The 27,525-nt window shown below is 47.4% G+C and overlaps 1 protein-coding gene across 1 annotated transcript; it reads left to right on the top strand.

Moving 5' to 3' along the window:
- The first annotated feature begins 1,850 nt into the window (after window positions 1–1,850).
- Window positions 1,851–23,509, top strand: YTHDF2 (YTH N6-methyladenosine RNA binding protein F2). The gene is made up of 5 exons (XM_071453334.1): window positions 1,851–2,156; window positions 2,577–2,601; window positions 2,880–2,959; window positions 6,927–8,492; window positions 22,558–23,509. Exons 1-5 carry the CDS (start codon window positions 2,130–2,132, stop codon window positions 22,579–22,581), a joined length of 1,722 nt encoding a protein of 573 aa, XP_071309435.1. The 5' UTR covers window positions 1,851–2,129; the 3' UTR covers window positions 22,582–23,509.
- Window positions 23,510–27,525: the final 4,016 nt, after the last annotated feature.

Raw genomic sequence — 27,525 nt, 5'->3', positions numbered from 1 at the left:
TTTTTTTGTATTTGTTTGCTCTCTCCCTTCCCTTGTCCAGATTTCCCAGCTGCAAAGCCCTGGGACCTTCTCTCAGGGTCCCTGTATCCCAATCCCTCCTCTTCCCATGGCACTTTTCCCCCATCCCTTTCCCTGCCTGGCAAGGCTCGGTGCTGCAAATGCCACTTGAATATTCCAAGATCACTTCAGCCTTTTGTATAAGGCAAAAAATATCAACTCAAGCTCAAACTCAGTCCTCCCCCTTGGCTGCTCAGCACCCCAGGGACCCTTCAGGGTGTACAAAGCATGTTGTGCTGTTGCTTTCTGGGAGAGATGGATTTTGGATCAGGACAGCTTCTGTTTACACTGTGTGCTGAGGCTGCTCCGTGCTTGTCGCTTCTTGTTTGGTGGTTTTATTTTTGTATTACTTTTTCTTCTTTCTTCCTGTAATCTCTTGGCAGGGTTAGAACTGGCACATTGCTGAAATACGGTGCACCCCACTGTTTTCCCACTTTCCCTCTTTTTTTCTGGTGGCTGGAGATCCATTTGGGCTTTGCCACACTGGGAAAATGGAGGGGGAAAGCAACGAGTGGCTTCAGAGGTGTGGGAGATTTGGAGGAGATTTGGGAGGCTGGGAGGGTGGGAGCTGCTTGGCTGGAAATACGAAGCAAAGGAAACACACCTGGGGAGGGTGGGGGAAGGGCAGGAAGATGTGTCTGGCTATTTTTTTGCATTAAAAGGAAAAATGGAGTTAAGCTCCAATAGATTTTTTCATTGGAGAGGTGAAAGGCGGTGCCTCCACTGCCTTCGGGAGAGCAGGGGATGGGCAGGGACTCCTGAACCTCAGTTTTTGAGGGGTGGTTGCTGCTGCTCTGACATTGGCCTCTGGGAAGTGCTTCCTGGCTTGGAGTGGAGGTGGGAACAGTTGTGGGAGCCAGATCTGATGCTCAGCCTGGAGAAGAGAAGGTTCTGGGGAGACTCTTAGAGCCCCTTCCAGTGCCTAAAGGGGCTCCAAGAAAGCTGGAGGGGAACTTTGACAAAGGGTCTGGAGGAACAGAACAAAGAGTAATGGCTTCCCACTGCCAGAGGGCAGGGTTAGACGGAGTTATGGGAAAGAATTTTTCCCTGTGAGGGTGGGGAGGCTCTGGCACAGGGTGCCCAGAGAAGCTGTAGCTGCCCCTGGGTCCCTGGCAGTGTCCAGGGCCAGGTTGGATGGGGCTTGGAGCAGCCTGGGACAGTGGAAGGTGTCTCTGCCCACGGCAGGGAGTACGACAAGATGAGCTTTCAGGTCTCTTCCAGCTCAAACCAGTCTGGGATTCTGTGGTTTTGGATCAGGGATCCACCTCCTTCCACATCCAGCCAGCTTCCCTCCATTCTCCTCTGGCTTCCTCAGGCCCATGATTGAAGGGGAATGGGGACCTTTTGGGGACCCCCTTCCCCAATCCAGGCATACAGCAGATCCTGTCAGGTCCCTGCTGGAGCTGTTTGTGTCTTTTGGCCAGAAAGTGGGAGTGACTCTGCACTCCCTGATCGCTGTACACTTACCCAGCACCCAGGTAGCCCCCTTGACCTGGGTGGGGGTCCCATGGGACTGCGATGTTCCCTGGGTTCTGTGCACCCTGGAGTGCTGGACTGGGGACGGGGGGAGCTAAAATGCCGCGCGCGACAGGATGAGGTTGGGCTGAGCCCGCAGCCGGGCCCCGAATTTGCCATTTTTTGCCTTAGAACCTCAGCGAGGCCGCCTTGCCCTTTAAGAGGTCTCCCACTTCCAGTCGAATGGGGGCGCTGCTCCCCCCACCGCAGTCCTCCGCCGTCCCGGCATGCACTGCGCCCCCAACCCTCCCCCCATCCCCCCTCCCCCCCCTCCCCCCCCCCCCCCCCCCGCGCTTTCCCCCCTATTTCCCGCCATTGTGCCTGGGTACGCGCGGTGCCGCGTGACCGGGCGGGGGGAGCGCGAGGCGGCGGGCCCGGGCCATAGAGACGCGCGGCCGAGGGGGTGGGGTGGAGATGGTGGGATAGAGCGTCCCCCCGCCCTGCCGGCGGCCGCCCCGAGTCCGCCAGGGCCGCCCCGAGCCCGCCGGGCCCGGACAAAGCGCCGCCGCCTCCCGCCCCGCCCCGCCCCGCCTCGCCTGCAGCCCCGCCGCGGAGCCATGTCGGCTAGCAGCCTTCTGGAGCAGGTAGGAGTCCCCCCGCCGATACCGGGACGCCCCTGCTGGGCGAGGCCGCAGCTCTGGGCCTAACGGGTTGCGCCCCGGGCCGGGCGGCGGCTGCGGCCTCACTCCTCTCCCGTCGCATGGCCGGGCTCCATTGTGATGCGGCCGGGTCGGGCCTGTCCCCGCAGGGCTCGACCCTGCCGGGCCGGATCTCTCCCCTCCCCGGGCCGGGTCTGTCCCTGCCGGGCCTTGGCTTTCCCTGCTCTGACGGGTCTGTTTACCCACCCCAGATCTGTCCTCCCCTCTCTTGGCCGGGTCTGTTTACCCTCCCCAGCTCTGTTCTCCCCTCACTGGGCCGGGTCTGTATCCTCACCCGAGCCGGGTCTGTTCCTCTGACTCACCGCTTTCCCTTTTTCTTTCCCCACTTCGCTGCTGGCGCGCCAGAGACCCAAGGGCCAAGGCAACAAAGGTGAGATCCCGGGGGGCCGGGCGGGCCTAGTTGGGAGAGGGAGGATCCCTCTGCCGGGAGGGAAATAAACCCCGCGACCAGGCCTGGCTGCTGGGCTGGGGATAGTTTGCAGGTGATGCCTGTGCGGTGGGAAAGTGTCTGTGTGCCGTGGGCTGAGCGTGGTGTGTTAGAATTGGCAGAAGTTTATTATATTCTAGGGTTTGGCTTTAAATGCTTTAAGCCCATAATAATGGGAGCTTATTGCCTAGGTCTTTCTAACTTTACACATCTCTTCTCAGTGCAAAACGGCTCTGTGCACCAGAAAGATGGGTTGAATGATGATGACTTTGAGCCCTACCTGAGTCCCCAGGCTCGCCCGGTGAGTACCTGTTGCAGGCAGGAGGACGAAGAGCAGCAAGGTTTCCTGCTGCTCCAGTGGAGGGAAGTTTGGCCTCCTTTATGTTCCCCATCTCCACTGATTGCATTTCGATGTTTGCCAGCTGCCTGAACTAATATTCTATCCTATATCTGCATTTCTGATGGTAGAAAACATTGACTGCCCTTAGATTGTGGTGGGTGAGGTAGGAAGGTTTTTAGCAACTTTTTGAGAACTTCCTGGAGTTGGTGTCCAGCTCTTTTTTTTCAACGTGACTGTCTCAAAGTCACAATTTCTGCTCTTTCAGTTTTAGTGTTGTGACTGTGTTGGTTTCTGGTTCTTTACACCAGAGAAATGTGCTGAGTTGGGTTGTGAAGTTGCTGCACAGCAGGCTACTGCACCTTTCAGAGCATCAGATCAACCTTCTTACCTCAACACCAAGTCAACTGATGATGCCTATCAGGGGGATTTCTCTGTTTTACACAAAAAAACCCCAAACCCAGAGCCCACATGTGATACAAATGTTGAGACTTTCTGAGAAGTTGAGCCAGACAGTTTTGGAGCTTTGTGACTAGATCCTGGAAGTCAAACTTGCAGCTACTTTTCCTCTTCACTTTCTCTTCGAGTAACACCACTGTTAACTGGTGTTTGTTTTCTGTAGTGAGCTGCAGGGGAGTGACACAGAACAGATGGAGTTCAGCTGATTAGATGTACAAGTGAGTACATAGATAAACATCTGTAATAGCACTGGAGCAGACAGGTTGTTCTCTTGCCTTCTCTTTCCAGTTGTGATCAGTAAATATAAGCTGTTCTGGTTTCCCCTTGCTGTATTTTTGCATATTTTTATTTTTCAGTACATTATTTTTCTCATGTAAATGTGATGCATGTTTTATTGGAACACATGAACAGGTTACTGTGGAACACATGAACAGGTTACTGTCTCAGTTAAATTTTCAGCAAGTGTTTTCCTAGTTTGTGCCAAAGATCTGAGGATAAGTATTCTTTGTCTGTCAGCTGTTCATAATCTTCAGAATTCAGCCTGTCCATCAAGACAACTCACTGCATTCAACCCCCTGAAAAGTTACAAGCCTAAATTCAGCCTTCATAGGGTGAGAGAACGTTATTGCTTTCTCAAGTCTTGAATAAAAGCAGTTGCTTTCCTAGTAGCTGTCGTTTAATGCTGGTTTTTTCCTTTCTCAGCTATCAACATCCCTAATTCCCAGCTTCTTTCTGAATATGGATGTTCTTCATACAAACTGCAGTTTTATTTAATTTCCCAAAGACAAAAAGGGTTACTATAATTTTGAAGCAACACCGTATTTTATTCTCCTTTACATGTTTTGATGAAGTATTTCTGGATCTTTAATTTCTTTCAGTGTGTCTCAGGCTGTTAAAAATTCATTTTAAAAATAAGGAAGTGGTTGTATGTGCCCCAGGAGGCAGAAACTGAGCCAGAGAAGGTGAAACCACCAAGTTAACTTGGAGTAGAACCTTTGAGTTGAGTAAGACTTTTCCTTGTTGTGCTGTGTAGAATTCCAAAACCTCCAGAGCTCGGTCTGGAGGGAGGCAAAAATACATAGGTATCCAGGGGTAAACCTCTTTGGTGGAGATGGGAAAGGGAGTTAGAGAAACTGCTCTGAATAATTGAAGTAAATGAGTTTTGGAGTTGATTCCTGAGCTCTCCACACACCCGTGAGGGAACCATGTTGTAAAGTTTCACTGCTCCTTATTTTCCCCACCTGCTCTTTCAGGTATGACTGTTACTTTTCAGTTCCCAGGAGGTTACTGTGTATTTTAAAGCTCAGATACACAGTAAATGATTTTTAACCCTTTAAAATCCAAAGGCTCAACAGCACGGCTCACTAAGAGCCTTGGTCTGAGGTGAAGAGGAACGGTGAATTTGAGGAAATAACTGTGCGAAGAGTCTTAGTCATGGAGAGAATGAGTAGTTGGTATTGTTTTATTTGCATGGTAATCAGCAAGTGTGTCAGTTGTGTGAGGGCAGGGGAGCAGAGTGAGGTGCTGTGTTTGATAACAAAGCAGTGTTGAAGACGTTCAGGTGGACAACAGCAGTGACTGTGTCCCAAATCTGCTCTGAGCTGCCTGTGCTCAACTCTTGAACTACTCTGCTCTCTTACTACCTGTATGCAGGTGCTTAGTATTCTACAGGTCATAGCTTAATGTGCCCTGTGTTAGATATGTCAAAGTTGGACATAATTGACCAGTGGGAAAATATTTTGAGCTGGCAAGAAGAAAGATTTTTTTTTTTTTTTTTTTTAATCTGACAGTGATGTGCTTTGAGTCGTCTTGTGGAGAGAGGCTGTGCCTCAGGATTAGGGATGGGCTGGCATGTTCCTGTTTCTTTAAAGCTGAGTTCAGGAGAGAAAATATTACTCTTATCATTGAGGCAATAAACTTATGAAGTGATTTTAGTGTCTCAAAATAGTAATAGGAAGTTTAAGTTTCATTTGTCTTACAAGTTAGTGTCAGTGTTGATGCTTTTGGACATATTGAGTCCTGGGTTTAGCAGGACTGAGTTCCTCAGTTAGTAAAACCCTGGATGAGAGTGAGTTTTTTTACTAATTTGCTTTTGGGAGACGTTTGTGAAATCAAAGGTTGAACAGAGCATCTTTTGAGTTTTCAGGCAGTACCACAGAAATCTTGTCTCTGAACACATGGTGTTAAATAATTCCTATTAATTTCTGTAAAGTTGGGGGTTTGTTAGCCCCAAACCTGTTGCTCTCCTGTAAGTGGAAGGTAGTGGCAAACCAGCTATTTCTGGAGAGTGCCACAGCCATCTTGAGAGACTCCCTGGATTTCAGCGTGACATAAAATCCTCTGGGAGCTGTGCTTCACACGTGAGTACGTGATTCAACGAAAAATGGAGCAGAGCCTGCTGCAAGCCAAGCTTTTAGCTGGGAACTGAATGCACCTTTGATCTCGTCTGTACTGGGCTGGTGTCTTAGGGGCTGGGCAGGCGAGGCTGCTGCTCACAGGTTCAAATTACTCAGGATGATGCCCATTAGCAGGACTGAAACCACTCCCCAGAGGGGACCTGGGTTTGAATGGGAAATGACAGATGTTTTTCATGTAAGCAAATCTTGGGGATGTCTGAGACTTCCCTAATTGTCAAATTAGGCATTTGTTTTTTGTAACCTAAAGGCTACTTGGATGTTAAAAGGGAGATCAAGTCATGGAGGCGGTGGTTTTTTTTTTTCTTCTCTGGATTTGAAACCTGCTTGTGCTGATGCTGTCACTGTGCTGCAAAAGGCTTCTGTTGATTACTTCCCATTTTCAGGTAATTTTCAGTGTGTACCCACAGCACTGGAGGAGTTTGTGTTTTGAGGAATAGGCCTTAAATCCCCGTTTGTTTGCAATTGCTTGGAATATTGTGAAGTGTGGAACTTTAAATTGTAGGAATAAATCTGTTTTCATGGCTAGTAAGTTTAAGGAAAGCAATCAGGGACACTTGTGATTTTCACTATGTGTTTCTTCTGGATCCTTTTCTTTCTTATTCCCCTTCTCTCTGCATTCTTTCCCCAGATCCTCCCTGGAACCCCCTAATATGGGTTAAGTATGTTACACAAGCAGGAAAAATCCTTGTTGGAGGTAGCTACTAGCAGAAGATGATATTTGGGTGCAAGATACTGGATTTATAGCCTGAGCAGGAGCTCCGGGGATTCCCAGTGTCCAGTGTATGTCAGGAACACCACACACTTCCCTCTTGGCATGAGAAGCTTTGTCTTTAACCTTTCTTAGCCTTTGTCTTTAACCTTTCTGGCAATGGAACAGATTTTAGAGCCCTTCTAACAAAGGAGGTGTTCAAGGCTGGGCCTATTTATCTGCCCAGTCCTAAAGTAGGAAGGAGTAGGGCATGGGTAAGTCTAAGGCGCCTTTACTCCTGGTCCCTTAAAATTGGTTCAACTCCTTCTAACAATTCAGTGCTTATGTTTTTGTGGTTTTCTTTCAGAATAATGCATACACTGCAATGTCTGATTCCTACTTACCAAGCTACTTCAGTCCCTCCATTGGATTCTCCTACTCCTTAGGTGAAGCTGCCTGGTCCACAGGGGGAGACCCCCCCATGCCCTACCTGACCTCATATGGACAGCTAAGCAATGGGGAGCCTCACTTCCTTCCCGATGCCATGTTCGGGCAGCCAGGGGCCCTTGGCAGCACTCCATTCCTTGGGCAGCACGGCTTTAACTTCTTTCCAAGTGGGATTGACTTTTCAGCTTGGGGGAATAACAATTCTCAGGGACAATCCACTCAAAGCTCTGGCTATAGCAGCAACTATGCCTATGCTCCCAGCTCACTGGGAGGGGCCATGATCGATGGGCAGTCAGCCTTTGCCAATGAGACCCTCAACAAGGCTCCTGGCATGAACACTATTGACCAGGGCATGGCAGCCCTCAAGCTGGGCAGCACGGATGTGGCGAGCAGCGTCCCGAAAGTCATCGGCTCAGCCGTGGGGAGCGGATCTATCACCAGTAACATTGTGACGTCCAACAGTTTGCCTCCCGCAACAATTACACCACCAAAGCCGACCTCATGGGCTGACATTGCCAGCAAACCTGCCAAGCAGCAGCCCAAGCTGAAGGCCAAGAATGGCATTGCAGGGCCAAGTCTTCCGCCACCTCCCATAAAACATAACATGGATATCGGAACTTGGGATAACAAAGGGCCAGTGGCAAAAGCCCCATCACAGACCTTGGTCCAGAATCTTGCTCAGCAGCCACCACAGGTGTCTCCACAGCCCCATGGCCAACAGATCAGTAGTAGCCCACCGGTTACCCAGACTCCAGGTGGGCAGCAGCCACAGGCACTGCCACCGCCAGCCCCACTGCCTGTGCCACCGGCACAGCCTACCCGCTGGGTCGCCCCTCGGAATCGTGGCAACGGCTTCGGCCAGAATGGAGTGGATGGTAACGGAGTGGGACAGGCTCAGGCCAGTTCTGGTTCTCCTTCTGAGCCACACCCAGTCTTGGAGAAGTTGAGATCTGTTAACAACTATAACCCCAAGGATTTTGACTGGAACCCAAAGCATGGGCGGGTTTTCATCATTAAGAGTTACTCTGAGGACGATATCCACCGTTCCATTAAATACAATATCTGGTGCAGTACGGAGCATGGCAACAAGAGACTGGATGCAGCCTATCGCTCCATGAATGGGAAGGGCCCCGTATACTTACTGTTCAGTGTCAACGGTAGTGGTCACTTCTGCGGCGTAGCAGAAATGAAATCTGCTGTGGACTATAACACCTGTGCAGGTGTGTGGTCCCAGGACAAATGGAAGGGACGTTTTGATGTCAGGTGGATTTTTGTGAAGGACGTTCCCAACAGCCAGCTGCGACACATCCGCCTAGAGAACAACGAGAATAAACCAGTGACCAACTCCAGGGACACTCAGGAGGTGCCTCTGGAAAAGGCTAAGCAGGTGTTGAAAATTATTGCCACCTACAAGCACACCACCTCCATCTTTGATGACTTCTCACACTATGAGAAACGCCAAGAGGAGGAGGAAAATGTTAAAAAGGTAACATGTTTGTGTGTCTTGTCTGAGTTCTGCAGGGCAAGAGGTGGTGGGCGCTGCCTTGCACTGGACAAACTCTGGGGTGTGGACTTGCGGATATTAGCCTGCCTTTTGGCTATCTGCCTCCTCATACCTGGAACCCACACCCAAATAGTAGCCTGACTTTGCGGGGAAGTGTGTCTAGAGAAGCCACCAAGGTGATTAGAGGGATTGAGTACCTCTCCTGTGAGGAAAGACTAAGAGAATTTGGATTGTTATGCCAGGAGAAGAGAAGGCTTTGGGGTGACCTAATTGTGATCTTCTAGTGCCTGATGGAAGCTCAGGAAAGACGAAGTGAGACTATTTACGAGGGCCTGCAGAGACAGGACAAGGGGGAATGGCTTTAAATTGAGAGAATATATTTTGATTGGATATTAGAAGAAAATTGCTCCCTGCGAGGGTGGTGAGGCCCTGGCACAGGTTGCCTAGAGAACCTGTGGCTGCCCCATCCCTGGAAGTGTCCAAGGCCAGGTTGGTTGGGGCTTGGAGCTGCCTGGTCTAGCAGAGGGTGTCCTGCCCATGAGTTAGAATTAGATGATCTTTAACATCTCTTCCAATCAAAATTGTTCCATGATTCTATGAAATAGGTGCCAGCACTTGGCAGAGTGGGGTGAGAAGCCTTGCCCAGGCCCCACCTGCGATTGACAGTGTGTTGGTAATGCTGAATCTCAGCCTTTGCCAAGTGCTGTGATGTAAACAAAATGTATTTCTGTGCCATTATCAGCTCCTGGATCAGAGCAGTTTGAAGCTGGAGACCAGCAAGGCATTTGGGAAGTTGTTAGAAACCAGAGCTGGGTCTTAGAATGGCTGCTAATCCACCCCCTGGCCACAGTGGGGTCAGCATGACAGATGTCTCCCTCCACTTGTAAAACCTCCAGGAACAGCAGTTCCTGTCCCTCCCCAGGCAATCTATCCCTCTCCTTAATTATCCTTCCTGTAAGGAGGCTTTGTCTAATGCCCAACCTAAATCTCCCTCGCTGCGATTGAAGTCCATGCCTGCTTGTCCTGTGGACGTGGTCGCTGTGCTCCTCCTTGCTCTCTTTGGGGCCATGGTGGGCTGTCACCTGCATGTTGCTGCCAGCAGTGTGGTACATGAGCTGAGCTCCCAACTTGCCTTGCAGCTGCTCTCAAATCTTCCTGTCATCATCTACTCCTTAACGATGCATTAATTGAAAATCCTGCCCCAAATTCAGGAGCCAGTGGGCTTTGAATCTTACTTGGGTTCAGCTGTAAAGTCACCAGGGGCTGTCCTTTCCCTCAATGTGGATTTGGCTTATGTTTGATCAAAACGATAATTATAAAAATTAGCATTAGCACAGCTGGCTGGGAGTTTGCCAAGTTTCCTGATGATCTCTTCAGTTTGAGCAATGGGGAATTTTCCCCCCAAGACTCTTCAGTTTGAGCAATGGGGAATTTTCTCCCCAAGACAGAATCAGGAGCTGCAGCTGCTCACTGTGACAGTGAATGCAGTTTAAATTTTTTTATATATATTTTACATGGAGCATCGTATACATTGTAATAATTAAGCACAAATGTGGTTACTTGCAGTGCTTAGTGAAAGTCTGTAAGGGAGGCATAATAAATGGCAAGGTGTGAAGGTGTAAACTGGTGTTTTGTGAGGACCTGATTATTTTGTGTGATTTCACCTCCTAGAATTGTTTCACTTGTTGTCCAGCCTCTATCTTCCCTGTGAGGGTGGGGAGACTCTGGCACAGGTTGGCCCAGAGAAGCTGTGGCTGCCCCATCTGTGGATGTGTTCAAGACCAGGTTGGATGGAGTTGCCTGGTCTAGTGGAAGGTGTGCCTGCCCACAGCAAGGGGTGGAGCAGGATCATCTGTACTTTCCAACCTAAATCCTTATGGGATTCTGTGAAACCCTCCAGACCTGACTTCAGGGAGCAACAGTTAGCATTGTTAGAGAGTCAGACCTTGGCACAGTGGGAGAATGCAGGGGAAAGGGGAAAATGCTTCTTAAGGACAGGTTAGGGATGGATGGATGAAAAGACTTAATACTAGGTATGGGTAAGCAGAAGGAGGAGGAAAAGACAGAAGGCTGTGGGAAAAGCAGACAGAATGATGGGCTCTTCTGGAAGGCTGCTGCATTTGCTGTGTAAAGTCTGAAAATCAGGAATAAGGCTTAGCAGTTTTCTTAAAGCTGTAAACTATCTTTGTTCGTCTTCTCAGTTGCATTTTGAAGTCTCCTCCCCTTGCTTGCTTCTTGAGACATGCTGGTGTGGAGAGTCAAAAGCAGCAGCGATAGTCTGAGTGCCAGTGCTGCCTTTCTGAACCATGTTCTAGTGGATGCAGCAGTAGTTGATTAGGAAAGCACTCTTTCTCTGCAAAGGAACTTAGTTATAGGTTAGTTATAGGTATTTGAAATTCACAGAGGAGAAGGGAGCTGTGTAAACACAGTTGGTGTTTGCTCTTTGCTATTTACTCATCCTGTGTTTCATGCTCAGGCCTGTGTAACATCCCGCACGGAGGAGGTGACTCTCTGGGCCTTGGTCATTCTTACAGCAACAGTTTCACCTCCTCAGTCATTCACTGACACAGCCTGGAGTGTCAGTGTTCAAGGTTTCTGTAACTTCTCTTTCATGGTTTCATTGAGGAATAGTTATTTTTGGTGGAGGAGGGTTTTCTTTTTTCTTGGAGTGATTCCTACCATGGGACTAGAGGTGCCAAAAAGCCCAAACCATGCTCTGTCTTCTTGAAGCATCTCAAGTAATCACCTGAATTTAAAAAATATATGAGGAACCAAAACTGAAGCACTGGAAAGTTAAAACCCTGGTCTGGCAGTAGCTCCCTGCCTGCTTTTTGTGCTGGGAAAATTCCATTGCTCCCAGCTCTTTTATTTCTCCTACAGTGTGAGATGTTGATGCTCTGCAGTTGGATTCTTTGAAGCTTAAATGTTTCAAGGTTTGGCTTGCTTCAAACTTATCCTGAGCTGCAGTTGTTTCATTCAGCTGCAGCTTGCCCAACTCTTTGTCTCATTTGCAGTTTGATTGTGGCTTGCTGCCTGAGCAGATGGATGATCACTTGTGAAAGTCTGGATACTCTTGATTATTCTTTTATACTTCTCATTCTTAGTCACTTCTTCAGAATCCCCTAAAGCAGGTCCAAGAAATTATATGAAAAATGTATAGTGTTTATGCTGTTTCCATTGTCCAGTGAAGGGAGAGGGGTGGGTAGCTAGTTTAGTGTTGAAAACACTGAAATAATCCTCTTTCTTTTCCTGTTGTCTGTGCCCATCCTGTTCCTCTAAAGCTAATCCCCATTCCTTTTCCATGTGTTGCTTTGTTCTACTAATCCATTTTTTAAAAGGTTTGAATATTCTCCTGACCCACAATGGTGGAGCCAACTCGCAGTGCAATCCTGTCCAGAGCAGTCTTGAAACCCAGAATAGCTGCTTTTATGGTAGAGCTTGTCACTGACTTCTTCCATGTAAGAATTATTTTATCTTTGCTTTAAACAATCAAAACAACAACACAATCCCTGCCCCGTGGTCATGCACTTGGATTTCTAGGAATGCTGCGTTGACCTTGTAGTAAAGGTCTCCCATAATGATCTGCTTGGTGTGAAAGGTTGACAGCTTGTGTTTTGTGGAAATGCAATCAGTGGAAAACTCCAAGGGAAGTTTATTTGGATTCTTTCTGCCCACCCAGGCTTGAGATATTTGGCTACTCACAGGTTCCAGGGATTTTAGGAAGGCTATCATGAAAAGCAGTGCTGTGTAGAGTGTTTAGCGGTCAGATTTGCAGCTGGGAAGAGACACTGTCCACTGGGACTTCGAGTGTTGAGTCAAGCTGAGCTGTGCAGAACGGAGAGAGCTTTGGTGGGGTTTGTCATGATGAGGATCAGCCTCAAAACACAGAGGTCGGATTGGCCAGATTGGATCTGTTATTTCTGGAATTGTGCTGCTTTGTGCCTCAGCTGATGCTGTCTGCTGGTTAAGGGAGTATTAATACTGGCAAGTGTCACTGCCTCCTTGGAACATGTGATTTAAGGGAAAACTGAGGGGTGTTGTATGAGCCTGTTTGAAATGGGCAGGCTATTTTACAGTCACTGGAATACATGAATGCTTTCTGATGGATTTTACAAAGCTCTTTTTTACTTCTTCCCAATTTGTAATTTCAGAGGGGAGGAGGGAGAATATTCCCTATAGGGTGGACCAGCACTCTTTTCTCCTGCTGTTAGAGTTGTCCTGGAGAATGCTGCATTTGCTTTGGCTTTACTATGTTCCACAGGACAGTATTTCTGACTTGAAGATTCAATTCCTGGATATTCCATATCAAGGCAAAGCCAACTGTTCTCTGTGGCAGCAAGGGAACATTCCTTCCACTCACACAGTTCCTTTCATTTGGTGATCCCAGGGCTATTTGCTGTTTTCTGCTCCAGATTGTGGCCATAGTGAAATTAATTGATTGATACACCAAGACAGAATTTCTGCTATGCTGTTCAGCAATGCATATGGTTTCAGTTTATGTCCAGGCTGTTTAAATCCTGTAGGTCTGTGTCCATGCTTGTATATTTGCCCAGGAGTGGAGGAAACAAACCATCCTGCTTATTCCAGTGGCTTGGCGCTGGCTGTTTGTAAGGAATATTTTGTGCTTACGATATTTTTAAGCCAGCCCTTAACAGCACTCACAGATTTTTGCTCATGTTCTAGCTATGTCTAAAGAAAGGAGAAAACTGGAGGGAAGACTTAAATCTGTCTGATGCTCTAATCTGTGTTTTCTGCTGTGAGGCAGGGGAGCTGTGTTTCCTCATCCCTAAAACAGGAGCAGCTGGGGGGCTAGGAGCCCTTTCACTGCAATTGAAGTGGAATCAGAGCAGTGGAAGGGCAAACCACTTGCACTGGCCTTGTAGTCCTGTCTCTCACTACTAGTGTTGTGTTAGAAGTCTTTAAAATGATATTTTAATGTAATGTTAATATTATAAAATAGTATTTAAAGTTGACTTGTTGATGTTAGTTTAAGGGCCTGTTGAGATGTACTGTTTAAATTTTTCAATTGTTTTATCCCTGTCCATGGCAGAGGATTGGAACTAGAAGATTTATAAGGTCCTTTCCAACCCAGGCCATTCTAGGGTTCAAGGACTGGGATTGGTGTTGGGCCAGACAGAGTGCAGGCCATCTGCTGTGGGGTTTCTCACCTCTTAGAGATATGGCCTCAACCATGGGGAGTTTATTCCACACCCTGTTCTTGTGAACTTGTTCCCAACCTACTTCTTGCCCTCTCGGTGTGGGCAAAGCTTCATGTCCCCCCACTCCAGATTATCTTGGCTGCATGATTTCAGCTCTGAGCTGTAGAATACCCTGAACTAACTTATAAATATGTTAATTGAATTGATTATGAACATATGAATGACTTCAAATTAATGTTTTAAAACTTATAAAAACCTTTTTTTTTCCCTTCAGCAGATGAATTAAGATGGAGGAATGACCTTAAACTGAAATAGGATAGATTCAGATTAGATATTGAGGAGAAATTAATTTCTGTAAGGGTGTTGAGGTCCTGGCAGGGGTTGCCCAGAGAAGCTGTGGCTCCCCCTGGATCCCTGGAAGCATCCAAGGCCAGGCTGGACAGGGCTTGGAGCTGGCTGGTCTAGTGGAAGGTGTCCCTGTCCATGGCAGGGAGTGGAATGGGATGGGCTTTCAGGTCCCTTCCAACCCAAACCAGCCTGTGGTTTTGTGATAAATTGTGCGTGTATGGCTGGCAAATTCCCTAGAAGCACTGTGGAGGGCTTGGAATGCAGAAGGGAGTGTGTAAGCTGTCAGCAGCAGGGGTTGCTTTGGTTTTCTTCCTCTTATTTTTTCCTCCAAGAGTTCTGGATAACTTGCTGGCACCTTGGTTAAGAGCAACTTACACAGGTATGTGTTTCAGGTTATTTTATTAACATCTGCTTCCCCAGAAAAAGTTCTAATCTTCCAAGCAAGACTCTTTGCTGTCTGTTTCGTTCAGGGAAACCCCAGCGCGTGGTCTGGTTCAGTTCCCTGGATTTTTCCCTAATGCAGAAGTACAGTGGGTCACAAGACATTGCTTGAAAGCCGATTAGGATCCCAAGAAAACCCTTGAAGTGCATTGTTCTGTGAGCAGTTGATCAAGAACAGCTCCATGCACAGTGTTCCTTCCTTGTTCTTATTGAAACTGTAATTCTGCACCAGCTTTTTGCCTGAAAGAAACTGTTTTCTTTTTTTCTGTTTCAGGTTCATGAAGCTCCTTGTTTTGTGTTGTGGTCACTCTCACTACAATTAGTCCTCTCATTTTCCTGCATGTTCTGGTTTGTACCCGGTAGTAATTGTGCTGTCTTACGGCTTTGTGAGTTAATAATTAGTTCCTTAGTGGTACAAACCACTGGAGGCTTGTCAGCCAGAGCAGTGCCAGCACAGCAGTTCCTAGGGAAGTCCCTGTTAAACAAGGATGGTCATTGCCCAAATTGATGGCTAGGTTAGAAGTTATTCGTAACTCCTTCAGTGACTAGTCCCCAGTATGAGCCTTTTTAATTGACATATAACAGTGTGTTTGAGTAGTTAATAATGAACCATTTGGGGTTTGTGCAAGAACTTGGAAATTTCTGGTTCTGTATAATTAGAATTTTTTTTCTTAGAAGTACAATGCTGAGCTGCTTTTTTGTGTGGTTAACTGCAGAGCTATTGTAATGTAATCCCAGTTTGGAAGATTTAGATAAAATCTACCTAAAAGGCTTGTATTTTGTTTCTAATCTTGGGGGGAAAGGAAACCACACTCTTTGGTTTCCTTCTTTGTATCTATGCACAGTGAGGAAGGGCTCTGCTCTCTCCATCTCAGCTCTGTTATTTGTGGTACCGTCTGTAAAATACCTTCAGAGAATTTCCAAATTCCAAATCATCATTGCAAAATAAAGTTAATCGAGAAGTCTTGATCATCAGCCTTTTGGCTGTTTCAGCCTGATTTGGAGTTCAGCTGATTCCAGAGCCATGTTCTTGATACACTTAAAGGAGGGAAAAAAAAAGGTGAAATACAAAACTGTTCCAGTGAATGTGGCTTTATGTTCCCTTTCAAGTGGCTGTAAAATGACGGGACATGCTATAGGGAGTGTTGGTTCTTCTACCTGAGCTTGTGAATTCACTCTTCCTGGCTCACAGAAGCAGGCAAATAGATCTCCTCTTGTCCCCTCACAATACAGAATATTCTCAATACAGAATATTGTGGTGTCTTTTTCTTAGCACCTTTTCTTAGCGGTGATAGCATGAAGTGTCTCTGCTGTCTTGGGATGGAGGTGGTGTTTAAGCCTCAAATACCAGGACAGCTGCAGTTGGTCAGATCCAAGTCTGTGTAAGTGTGTCTCCTGTGGCTGCAGGAGCTGCATGTCTGCTGGGCACAGAGGGAGACATTGCTTGGGTATCCCTGCTCTTTCCACTTAAAGTCCTGTGTCCAGCTGGCAATAACAGTTGAGAGCAAACACCTGTGAGGACAGTACAGGCACATATTCATCTCTGAAGGTTTTCTTTCCCTTGAACAATATGTTGGCTTTGGAATTTACATTACCCCGAGGATGTATCTTTGTCTTTCTCAAATAATGACTTTTCTGTCCATGATCTCAATGAACTCCTTGAGCATCCACAGGATCTACAGTGCTTCAGCTAATTTATGTGTTGTGTGGGGAAATGTGTCCTTTTGATTTGCTTTGAGTTTACCTCATGATTCTCCCTTTTTCTTGTGTGAGAAAAGATGGTGAGCAATTATTTCACTCTCTTCTGTGCCTACTCTGCCTTTCCAGTCATCTGTCTTCCAGGCCAGAGAGTTAAAGCACAGATGCAGATGGAAATGCAGATGGAAATGCTTCTGTCCCTTGCTCATCCCTGGTTTTCTGTGACACTTTTTCAGTTCTGCTTCATGCCTGTGGAGGTGGAGATGAGCAAAGCTACACTCTGCTCAGGATAAATCCTGTCTGGGTTTGTATAACATTTGTTCAGGGTGACATTTGCTTTTCTTCAGGTTAGTCAGTTTTCTGGCATTACAGATCATGTTTCTGATGGTTAATGGTCAGTTTGGAATCTGTATTCTTAGGATTAGGGCAGGGATTTTATGCATGTGTATTGTTTAATTTTTCTCAACCAGGTAGACCAAGTGTACCTGTAAAGTTCCACAGCTTTTTCTCACAAAGTTGTCCACTTAGTCAACTGCTGTTTTTATTACTCTGAATAGCTTAATATCATCAGTAAACTTGGTCAGTCCTCTTTCTAGATGTTTTATGAGTATGTGGAGCCACAAATTCCACTGAAGCTCTGTGGGTTTTCTGTCCTTGACATTACACCTGCATGGTGTGACAGAGGGCACTGCCAAGGCTTTAACTCTAAAGCAGTGACGATTTTGAAACATTAAAGTGGAGTTCCTTCCTTTTCTGAAGAGTTTTGTGGCACTTGTGGTAAGACTTCTTGCCTGAGCGATCACTTAAGGTAACCAAAGTAATGAAATGCATTTCCCTTGTAGTGATGGGGAAGAATAAAATTCTCCCTGGTTGTTGAAGACCAGGAGAGTTTTCTTTCTTCCTAATGACTGGAAAGGACTTGTGTTATTTTTTTTGTGCTCCAAAGTCAGCCAGTCCAGTTCCAGGCTGTGTTGTGAGCCAAGCTGTCCTTCCATGGAATGCCACTGGGAATCCTCCCAGCTTGCTCTGTCTCCTTTGCTCTAAATACTCATGCATGTTCTCAGCTTTTCAAAATTCTGTTTCCTGCCCCATGGGACAAGAGTTCCTATGTGAAAGTAATTAGAAATGTTTATGGGAATTGGGCTGCTTTATTCAGGCAATTAAATGTGATGTTTAAGAGGAGGTTTGTTCTTTGCAATTGATTGAGTCAGTTTTAAAAGGTGCCTGGAAAGATTGTGGGAACAGCAGTGTGCCTGAGGATATCCAATAGCACAGACCACCTTGTGTAAACCCTCCTGTAGAGGAAAAGCCTTGGCTGTCTTCATGCCCTTCTTGTCCCAGGCTGGCTGTTCTGACATGGAAATTAGGTGTCCAAGGCCATGTCTCTTCTTGGCTCCTGCTTGTTCACTGATATGAGTTTGTTCTGTTTAGAGTTGTGTGGATATATGGGTTTGCTGTGTTGGATTTTGATCTGTAGAACAAAAGGCCTGTCCTGCTGTGACAAAGAATCACTTTTATTTGCCTCATTTCCTGTCTTCCTTGGTGGTGAGCCCCATTAAGTGAATGGGAAGTAGGATGAAGGTGTCAGGCTATAAGCAGATCACTACATGATTTTTATCCCCTTTTCTAGACAAGGATGTAGCTTTGGTAACCCTGATGGCTTTCTAATGCTGACAACTGGAAAAATCATGTTTGGTTTGAAAGTACTGGGACTTGAGACTGCTTGTGGAGCATAATATACAAGTGATACATCATCCATCATTTGTGCTGTGTCTTCCTTGAGCAGATCCTGCTGGGAGGGCCATGGGCTGCAGTAAGTCATGATTTCTGAGGCAGTGATCTAAGATGTCTGCCTTGGAGGCATGGGCACATGGAAGTCCTGCTGGGTTGTTTGGCTGGGATTGCATCGAACAGCGAAGTGCAGCATCACAGGCTGAGCGGGGCTGTTGAGGTGCTTGATGTGTGTGTGTGTGTGTGTCGGTGTGTACCAAGGCCAGAGTTTGATTACAGGCTCTCCAGGGGTTGGTCATGGGCCACAAGGCTGCCAGAGCTCCAGAAGCATTTGGACAATGCTCTCTAACATGGGGTGGGATTGGTGCTGTGTCCTGTTCAGGGCCAGGAGCTGGACTTGATGATCCTTGTGGGTCCAACTCAGGATTTTCTGATTGGGTGTCTTAGCATTTTGGGGAATGGTACTGGGAGTTCCATTGCTCCAATGAAGGAATTGCCTGCTGTTTCCTCTATGGGCGGCACTGGGTGAGTGATGCCTTTTGCTTGGAGGACTTTCTCAGGTAAAACTGAGACTGTGCCTGGCCTGGCCTGGCCTGCCCAAGGCAGGCCTGCAGCTCAGGCAGGTCCCAACAAACTAGAGTTTGTAAGCTGCACAGCTGGGAGCTGTGCCCTGGCTTCTTCTCCATGTCCTCCTTTGGCTTAGTCTGGCTATTTCCCTATCTGTGGTGTGGCAATAAAATCTTTACCTTTGCTGGGAGTGTTGATGCTGAACCTTGGTTGTCAATCAAGGTCAGAGCCTCTGAATAGATGGGCAATGTTGTCTCTCCCCTTGTCATTTTGTCAGGTGCAAACATTTGATCCTTTTGTTGTTGGCTCCCCTGCAGTGTAAATATATAAGGTGATCTCATATTGCTCAGTTGCTGTTATCAGGGCCTGGCTTGTGGCATGGCTGCAGCCCTTGGGGACAGTAGTGACAGGACTGAAGTTGCTTTGAGTGGTGTGATCAGAGAGAGCTCCTGTTTGCACACTTGCCTTGTGTGAGCTTTGTGTCAGCACAGGATTTGAGCCATGGCACAAATCAGCCATTTCCATAACATGCTGCTCTTGCCCTTCCTGAGGGGTTTGATGGATGGGGATGAGTCTGAGCAGGTGTCTTTCTTGTTTCTTCCCATATGGATCAATAAGATATGACCCAAGTTTAATGAAAGTGCAGCCAAAGGACATAAAACACTTCCTGATGGAATCCCTTTGCTTTCCAGAGATCGTATCCCAGAGCAAAGCCCAGTCTGCGTGCGCAGATGCTGCTTTGTCTTCCGGGGCTGTTGCGTAGCTGGGTGGGCTGTGACACACTGTTAATAGCCTGTGGATTTGGACAAGGATGAGCCAGGAAGGACAAACGTTTGCAATGTGGTTGAGCTTTGCTGTGTATTCTGGTAGATTTGGCTGGTGGTTGAATGATCACTGTAATGCTCCTGAGGACAAGATGTCTTGAATCTCTCTGCTCTACTCAGATGACACCTTACATGCAGTGCTGCATCCAGCTCTGGGGATTCCAGCATCAGAAGGATGTGGAGCTGCTCGAGAAAGTCCAGACTAGGCCACAGAGATGCTCCGAGAGCTGGAGCCAGGCTGGGAGAGCTGCAGGTGTTCACTTGGAGATGAGAAGGCTCCAGGGGGACCTTAGAGGCCCTTCTAATGCCCAAAGAGGCTCCAAGACAGCTGAAGAGGGACTTTGGACAAGGAATGGAGGGACAGAACACAGGGAATGGCTTCTCACTGCCAGGTGGGATATTGGGAAGGGATTGTTCCCTGGGAGTGTGGTGAGGCTCTGGCACAGGGTGCTTAGAGAAACTGTGGCTGCCCCATCCCCAGAATTGTATAAGGCCAGGTTGGACAGGGCCTGGAAGAACCTGGTCTAGTGGAAAGTGTGCCTGCCCATGGCAAGATGAGATTTCAGCTCTCTTCTAGCCCAAACCAGTTAGGTTCTGTGGTTTTGGATCAGGGATCCACCTCCTTTCATATTCAGCCACCTTTCCTCCATTCCCCTCTGGCTTGCTCCTTGAGGCAGGCTCTTGACTGAAGGGGAATGGGGACCTTTTGGGGACCCCATCCCCCAGTCCTGGTTTACAGCAGGTCTGAAGTGAAGATGTTCACTTTGGCCCCCTCTCTAGCTTGGTGACATGGGGGGACATCTGCTCTAGGCTCTGTTCTGACACATCGGTATTTAAGGGGAGGATTTTCCCTGGGGTTGGCTCCTTATTAGCTGCATGCAGGCCTTGGGAGCAGCATCATCTTCTCAGCAGGAAGAGGTGATTGATTGGAGTCCAGCTGCTCAGCTAACACGGTGATGTGTACAGCAGGAACCTTGGCCACTGTCCCAGCCCAGGACACTGGCCCTGGAGATGCACAGGGCATGATTGAACATGGCAGCCAGCTTATCCCATGTCTGCATTTGGGAAGTGGTTACATTAGCTCAGGCAGTTGCAGCTGCTTCCAAAGGGATGTGTGACATTGCCATCTGTCCCTGTGTAACATAACATGCTAGCTGCTGAACCAGGAACAGGGCTTGGCACCTTCCTTTGGATTTGTGGCTCTCCCTGCAGTGCTTCTTGTGCTCTGTGTTCAGGCCTGGCTCTGCTTCCCAATCTAGTGGTTGGATTTTGCTGTGCTGTTGTGGTGTTTTGGCAATGAAAGCACCTGCAACCGACTTGGGCAGAATTACAGGAAAAGGGGAATTTAATTGACTTACTTGGGTAACTGTTCTTGATGAGAACATGTGCCTTCGTCTGATCCCTGTCCCCAGAAGACAGCAGAGGATCATGCTGGCCTTGCTCTGCATCCTACAGAGGAATGGGAAGTAAAGCCTCTTTGCGTCTGTGGCTGAGGCTAAAGCCAGTGGTGTTCTAAGCTGGAGACCAGACCTCTGTTTTTGGGAAGGTTTCTAAGGATAGATGGCTGCACATGCTGTTGTCCCAGGATTGAAGCTGTTTGGGGATGGGGTCTCCCTGGATTCAGCAGTGGCAAAGGATGGGGTTTCCTGTAGCAGCCTGTGTGCTTGTGGCAGCGGTTGCGTGAGCTGCCAAGATGGGAAGGTGCCCCCCCATCAGCAGGTTAGCATGGGACCGTGGGAAGAAGGCAGGGGACTCTGTTGCTGCCCTTATTTCAGGTGATACGACTCCAGGCAGAGAGGGACATGCAGGGAAACGTCCTCAGCTGAACCAAAGTACTAGGTTCAGAGCCCTGACAGCATCTCCTCTCTGAGTGAAGAGGGAAAACCTGCTGTACCTGTGGGTACCTGCTGCAGGTACGGCTTTGCTGTGGAAGTGGGATGGACTTGGCACCTCTTGGACTAGATAGGTGGTGATGGGCTCACTCCACAGGAGCTGGAGCCCTGCAGTGCATGTCATGCCTAAACTACAGGGACCTGACTGTCTTCAGGGAAGAGGCAGAGCCAGGGAGAAGCATCAGCTCAGGGCCCTCTGGCTGCTGACAGGTTTCATTTTTGAGGTGGTGTCTTATGATCTGGGAATGACACTTCAAACACCTCATAACCCTTTGAGGAAGCCTGGACCTGCTTCTGTGAGAGCTTCTCCATTAAACCCAAACAGAACTCTGAAGAGATGGGCATGGAGTGCTGAGAACAGCAAAGTGGGTGGCAGCCTTTGGTGTCTAGGTGTATTTGGTGCTGTGCTGCCTCTTTGTTCTGGTGCAAGTGTTTGGACAGGGTGTTTCTACAGTGCTGGAGGAAAACCCAGGGTGATAGCAGTCAGTGGGAAATTCCTGTGAAGTTCTTGTTTTTCAAGTGAGATACCATCAAGTTGTGACAGGGGTATTGGAGAGATTTTCTGCTGGGGGGCTGGGACTGTTTCAGTCCCTGCAGATCAAGGCTGATGTCAATGCTCCTTGGGTTTGAGCTCCAGCCTACTTTGATGCCTACGTGGGAGTTCAGGTGGTATTTTTTCATAGAATCATGGAATGGTTTGGGTTGGAAGGGAACTTAAAGACCATCTCATTCCAATGCAGATATACCTTCTTCTAGACCAGGCTGCTCCAAGCCCTGTCCAACCTGACCTTGGACACTTAAAAGCATGAGGCAGCCACAGCTTCTCTGGGCACCCTGTGCCAGGGTCTCACCACCCTCACAGGGAAGAATTTCTTCCCAAGATCTCACCTAACCCTTCCCTCAGGCGGTGGGAAGCCATTCCTCCTTGCCCTGTCCCTCCAGGCTCTTGTCCAAAGTTCCTCTCCAGCTCTCTTGGAGCCCCATGAGGCACCAGAAAGGGCCTCAGAGGTCTCCCTGGATGAACACCCCCAGCCTATCTCCAGAGCAGAGGGGCTCCAGTCCTCAGAGTGTTTCTGTGGTCTCCTCTGGAGTTCCTCCAGCAGTTCCACATCCTTCTGATGTTGGAATCCCCAGAGCTGGATGCAGCTCTGCAGGTGGTGAATCACCTGAGATAAAAAAAGGAGAATAAGGAGCTGTTTGACCTCAGCAGCGTCACATCTCTGCAGTGACTGGATGCAGTAGCAGCACTTCTTTTGACAAGAACAATGCTCTTTTCCTGGCTTTGCTGGGACAGGGTCCATGGGAGAACCATGTCTTGGAATGCTGATGTGTAACAGTGGTGAATAAAACTGCTCTCAGTTAATATGATCTCTCACTTTTTTTGCAGGAACGCCAAGGCCGTGTCAAGTAAAAGGCCATTCCTCCAGCACAGATTGCTGCAGAGATTGCATCCCAGCTGTCTTTCAGAGAGAGAAAGGAGCAAGAGTATCCCAGAAAGAATTAGGACTTTTTTTTCTTAATTCCTTTGACTTCAAAAAGACTTTTACAAACTTCCAATTAAAAAAAAAAGTATTGGAATATCACAAGACATAGGACTAAAAAAACCAAAAACAACTACAAAAAAATCCCTTCTAGGTAGTGTAGAGGTAAAACCTGTCCCATTTCTTTTGGCTTTGGTTGTGATTTCAGAGCATACACTTTGTTTTTGTCTTTTTACTATGGTTTTTGGATTTTCAAGTCCATAAGTGGCATATGCCTTTTTTTTTTTGTCTAATTTTTAAATCTCATTGTTCCTCCTCTTTCCACCCTGTTGGGCCTCCTTCCCTGGTTATGATATTTGCACTTGGAGCACTGAATTATAGCATCCACCATGCAAAGTGGAGTAACTTTATTTTTTTTTTTTTCTTTCCCCGGACCAGAAGAGGAGGAATTCTGTGAGGAAGTTGGGGTTTTGGCCTAAGAAGAATTGAACAGAAAATTGTCCAAGAGGTTATGTCTTAAAGGTGGTTCATTTTTCTCTGACCCTTTGTTACTCAAAAGTCAAGTACTAGGAGTCCTAAGAAATGTTCTGTTCTTGTGCATTATATAGATTTAAAGATTAGGTCTGGATGAATTTGATTTTTTGAAAGCTGAGAACAATGGTAAAAACTTGTCTTGTTTACAGGAAAATGAATTTTGGACAATAAAAAGCCCAAAACAAACAAACCAAGGAAGAAATATTGTAAAATGTGTAGTGACTATGTTTCAGTTTCTTGTTAAGCCAATGAGGACTGGGTGTTGCCTTTCTTTTCACCATTAATCACTTCTCATTAATAAATGTGAGATCTTGTTGAGCATCACTGTTGTCTCCTGCTCCCTTCCCCTTGCTGTCAGCTCCTCAACTATTGGAAAAATACCTTAAAAAAAGGAGTGGAGACGTGTTTTCTCCTTGAGTTTGAAGTAGAGTGCTCTCACTGTGGCATCCTGGGGCTGTTCAAGCCCTTTGGGATTGTTGTGGCTCTATAGTGTCACCTGCCTCTGAATGTGAGGGGCAGTGCCCACCTGGCCTTGCTCCCAGGATTCCTTCCCATGTCATGGGTAAGTTGGGGACAATCCAAGCTCCTTCCAGGAGTGGGAAATGCAGACGCCTCACAGCCCAAATCATCTTCCCTGGGAAAAACACATTGTGAAGAAAATAATAAAAAACCTCACCTTCCCTCTTCCTCTTCTGTCATCATGGACCCTGCTGCTCAATTTTGGTGGACTCCACCTCTGTCCAGCAGCTTGTTGCTCCAGGAGGTGACCAACTAACCAGTCTGACAAGCACTGCTGTGGAACAATGTCAGGTGTCCTGGGGGCATGGCCAGTGTCAGGGCCCCCAAGTGCCAGCAGACTTGCTGAAGTAACTTGGTGAGTGAGTAAGTGAGTGAGTGATGGAATAAAACCATACTGGCTGCCTTTCCCTCCCTTAGAACTGGGGAATGAGCTATGAGGGAGCCCAGGTTAGGAGGTGATACAGAGATGGTAATTTGGGGGAGCTGAATGTCACTGGGAGAGAGTGAAGATGCAGTGGAGGAGAAGGTAGACTAAACGAGTGGTTAGGTGGGGGTCCTCCCAAAAAAGGGAGGTTTACAGCCCTTTGGGAGCTGTAAACCCCAAAATTGCCTGGAAGTTTTGGGGGTGTTTGTGCAAAAAATACAAAAAACTATACCATTTCTTATCTTTTATGAATATAAAAAAAATGACTCTTGGTAAAATTTATTTCAAAATAGAACCTTGTATCTACTGTACTATATACAGGATAGTGGAGTATTAGAAATTCTAAATACAGATATATAGGGCTTAAAAAAGCAAATACAACTTTTATGTACATAAAATAAAAAATAAAGGGCTTGAAAATGGAAGAAAATATCTCTCTGATGGCACTAGAAATATATCGAACTATTCAGAGTTTTTTCTCTCAGCATAAGACAGTCAGGTCTTGGATGGGACTGAAATTGCTGCTGCAAACCAATGTTAAGTACCAGTGGGAATGTCTACAAAGGGACACAATTTTCCATGGGAAAAAAAAGTTATTTCCCCGGGGTCTGGGGATCAGATTAAAGGTGGCCTTTGGGACACTAAGAACTTGCAGGGTCCTAGTTGCTGGCAGATTTACTTATGGAGAAATCCAGCAAAGTTTGCCAACTTCTACCTTGGCACGTCACGGTCTGCCATTCAGAGGGGTTGCGAAGCGAGGCCATTTTCCATGGGAAAAAGAAGTCATTTCCCCAGGGTCTGGGTAGCAGATGAAAGGTGGCCTTTGGGGCTCTAAGGACTTGCAGGGTCCTCGTTGATGACAGCTTTAGTTTTGGAGAAATCCTGCAAAGTTTGCCAATTTCTAGCATGGCCCTGCCATGTCAGGGCAAGTGGCCCCAAATTGAGGCCATATTGAAAAAAGAAGTCAATTCCAGAGGGTCTGGGTATCACTTGAAAGCTGGCCATGGGGCTGCAAAAGACTTTAAGGGTCCTAGTTGCTGGCAGCTTTAGTTTTGGAGAAATACAGCAAAGTTTGCCAAGTTTGAGCTTATCACCGCACTGTTGCCCAGGGTGAGTGGCCAAAAACAGAGGCCATTTTCCATGGGAAAACAAAGTCATTTCCCCATGGTCTGCGGATCAGTTTAATATTGCCCTTTGGGGCTCTAAGGACTTGCAGGGTCCTAGTTGCTGGCAGCTTTAGTTTTGGAGAAATCCAGCAAAGTTTGCTAATTTCACAATTGGCACAACCCTGTCAGTCAGGGTGAGTGGGCCGCAAACGGAGGCCATTTTCCCTGGGAAAAAGAAGTAATTTCCCCAGGTTCTGGGTATCAGTTCAAAGGTGGCCATTGGGCTGCTAAGGATTTGCAGGGTCCTAGTTACTGGCAGGTTTAGTTTTGGAAAAATCCAGCAAAGTTTGCCAATTTTGAGCTTGACATCGCCGTGTCGGCCAAGGCGAGTGACCCCAAATGAAGTCCACTTTCCATGGGAAAAAGATGTCATTTCCCTAGGGTCTGGCGGTCAGTTGAAATGCGGCCATTGGGGTTCAAACGCCTTGCAGGGTCCTACTTGCTGGGAGATTTAGTTCTTGACAAATCTAGCAAAGTCTGCCAATTTCGATCTTGGCACCACCCTGTCGGCCAGGGTGAGTGTCTGCAAACGGATGCCATTTTCCATGGGAAAAAGAAGAAATTTCCCCACAGTTTGGGTATCAGATGAAAGTTGGCCTTTAGGGCTCTAAGGACTTGCAGGATCTTTGTTGCTGGCAGCTTTAGTTGTGGAGAAAGCCAGCAAAGTATTCCAATTTCTCGCTTGGCACATCTCATTCTACCAGGGGGAGTGGCTGCAAATGGAGGCTGTATTCAATGGGAAAATTATATAATTTCCCCAGAGTCTGGGTATCAGATAAAAGGTGGTTATTGGGGCTCTTAGTATTGGAGAAGTCTTACTTTCTCGCGGTTTTAGTTTTGGAGAAATCTAGTAAAATTTGGAAATTTCTTGCATGGCACATCACAGTCTACCAGGGTGAGGGTTTGAAAAGGTAGGCCCTTTTCCATGGGAAAAAGAAGTAATTTCCCCAGGGTCTGGGTATCAGTTGAAAGGTGACTTTTAGGGCTCTATGGACTTGCAGGGTCCTTGTAACTGGCAGATTTAGTTCTGGAGAAATCCAGCAAAGCTTGCCAACTGCTAACCTGGCACCTCCCTGTTGGCCAGAGCAAGTGGCCTCAAACGGAGGCCATTTTCTGTGTCGAAAAGAAGTCCTTTCCTCAGGGCCTGGGTATCAGATGAAAGGTGACTTTTGCGGCCCTACAGCTTTGCAGGGTCCTAGTAACTGGCCAGTTAAGTTTTGGAGAAATCCAACAAGGTTTGCCCATTTCTACCTGGGCACCGCCCTGTTGGCAAGGATTGAGTTGCTGCAGAGCCCATTTTCCATGCGTAAAAGTAGTCCTCTCCCCAGGGTCTTGGTATCAGATGAATGGTGGCCTTGGGGCTCTCAGGAAGTGCAGGGTCCTACCTGGTGGCAGCTTTAGTTTTGGAGAAATCCAGCAAAGTGTGCCCTTTTCTAGCTTGGCACTGCCTTGTCGGGCAGGGCCTGTGGCTGCAAACCGAGCCCTCTTTCCGTAGGAATAGGAAGTAATTTACCACTGTCCGGATTTCAGATGAAAGGTGGCCTTTGAGGCTCTGCGACCTTGCAGGGCCCAGTTGCTGGCTTCTTTAGTTTTGGAGAAATCCAGCAAAGTTTGCCAATTTTGCCCTTTGTAGCACCCTGATGGAAGGGGCGGGTGGCCGCAAACAGAGGCATTTTTCCGTGTGGAAAAGAAGTCATTTCCTCAGGGTCTGGGTATCAGTTGAAAGGTGATTTTTCGGGCGCTAAGACTTTGCAGGGTCCTAGTTACTGGCAGATTTAGTTTGGGCGAAATCCAACAAGGTTCCCATTTCTACCTCGGCACCGCCCTGTTGGCAAGGATTGAGTTAATTCAAACAGAGTCCATTTTCCATGGAAAAAAAGAAGTCCTCTCCCCAGGGTTCTGGTATCAGATGAATGGTGGCCTTGGGGCTCTAAGGACATGCAGGGTCCTGGTAGCTGGCAGCTTTAGCTTTGGAGAAATCCATCAAAGTGTGCCCAATTCTTTCTTGGGTCCGCACTCTCGGCCAGAGCGAGATGCTGCTGATTGAGGCCATTTTCTGTGGGATAAAAAAATCCTTTCCCCAGGGCCTGGTATCACTTGGTAGTTGACTTTTTGGGCTCAAAATCTTGCGGGGTCCTAGTTGCTGGCTGCTTTAGTTTTGGAGAAATACAGCAAACTTTGCTCATTTCTTACCTGGTACTGCCCTGTCGGCCAGAGTGAGTGGCCTCAAA

This window comes from Agelaius tricolor, unplaced genomic scaffold, assembly GCF_023055355.1.
Source record: "Agelaius tricolor isolate 1412-34295 unplaced genomic scaffold, bAgeTri1.0.p SCAF_36, whole genome shotgun sequence".
Classification (NCBI taxonomy): domain Eukaryota; kingdom Metazoa; phylum Chordata; class Aves; order Passeriformes; family Icteridae; genus Agelaius; species Agelaius tricolor.
Note: the sequence above shows the minus strand (reverse complement) of the source record. Positions and strands in the feature narration are given on the sequence as shown.

What these genes read in the sequence shown, in the direction of transcription:
- YTHDF2 (XM_071453334.1), top strand. Translation starts at nt 2,130, where the DNA reads ATGTCGGCTAGCAGCCTTCTGGAGCAG. An exon ending in CAAGGGCCAAGGCAACAAAG is followed by an intron (nt 2,602 to 2,879) that starts GTGAGATCCCGG and finishes ATCTCTTCTCAG; the next exon opens with TGCAAAACGGCTCTGTGCAC. An exon ending in AGGAGGAAAATGTTAAAAAG is followed by an intron (nt 8,493 to 22,557) that starts GTAACATGTTTG and finishes CTTTTTTTGCAG; the next exon opens with GAACGCCAAGGCCGTGTCAA.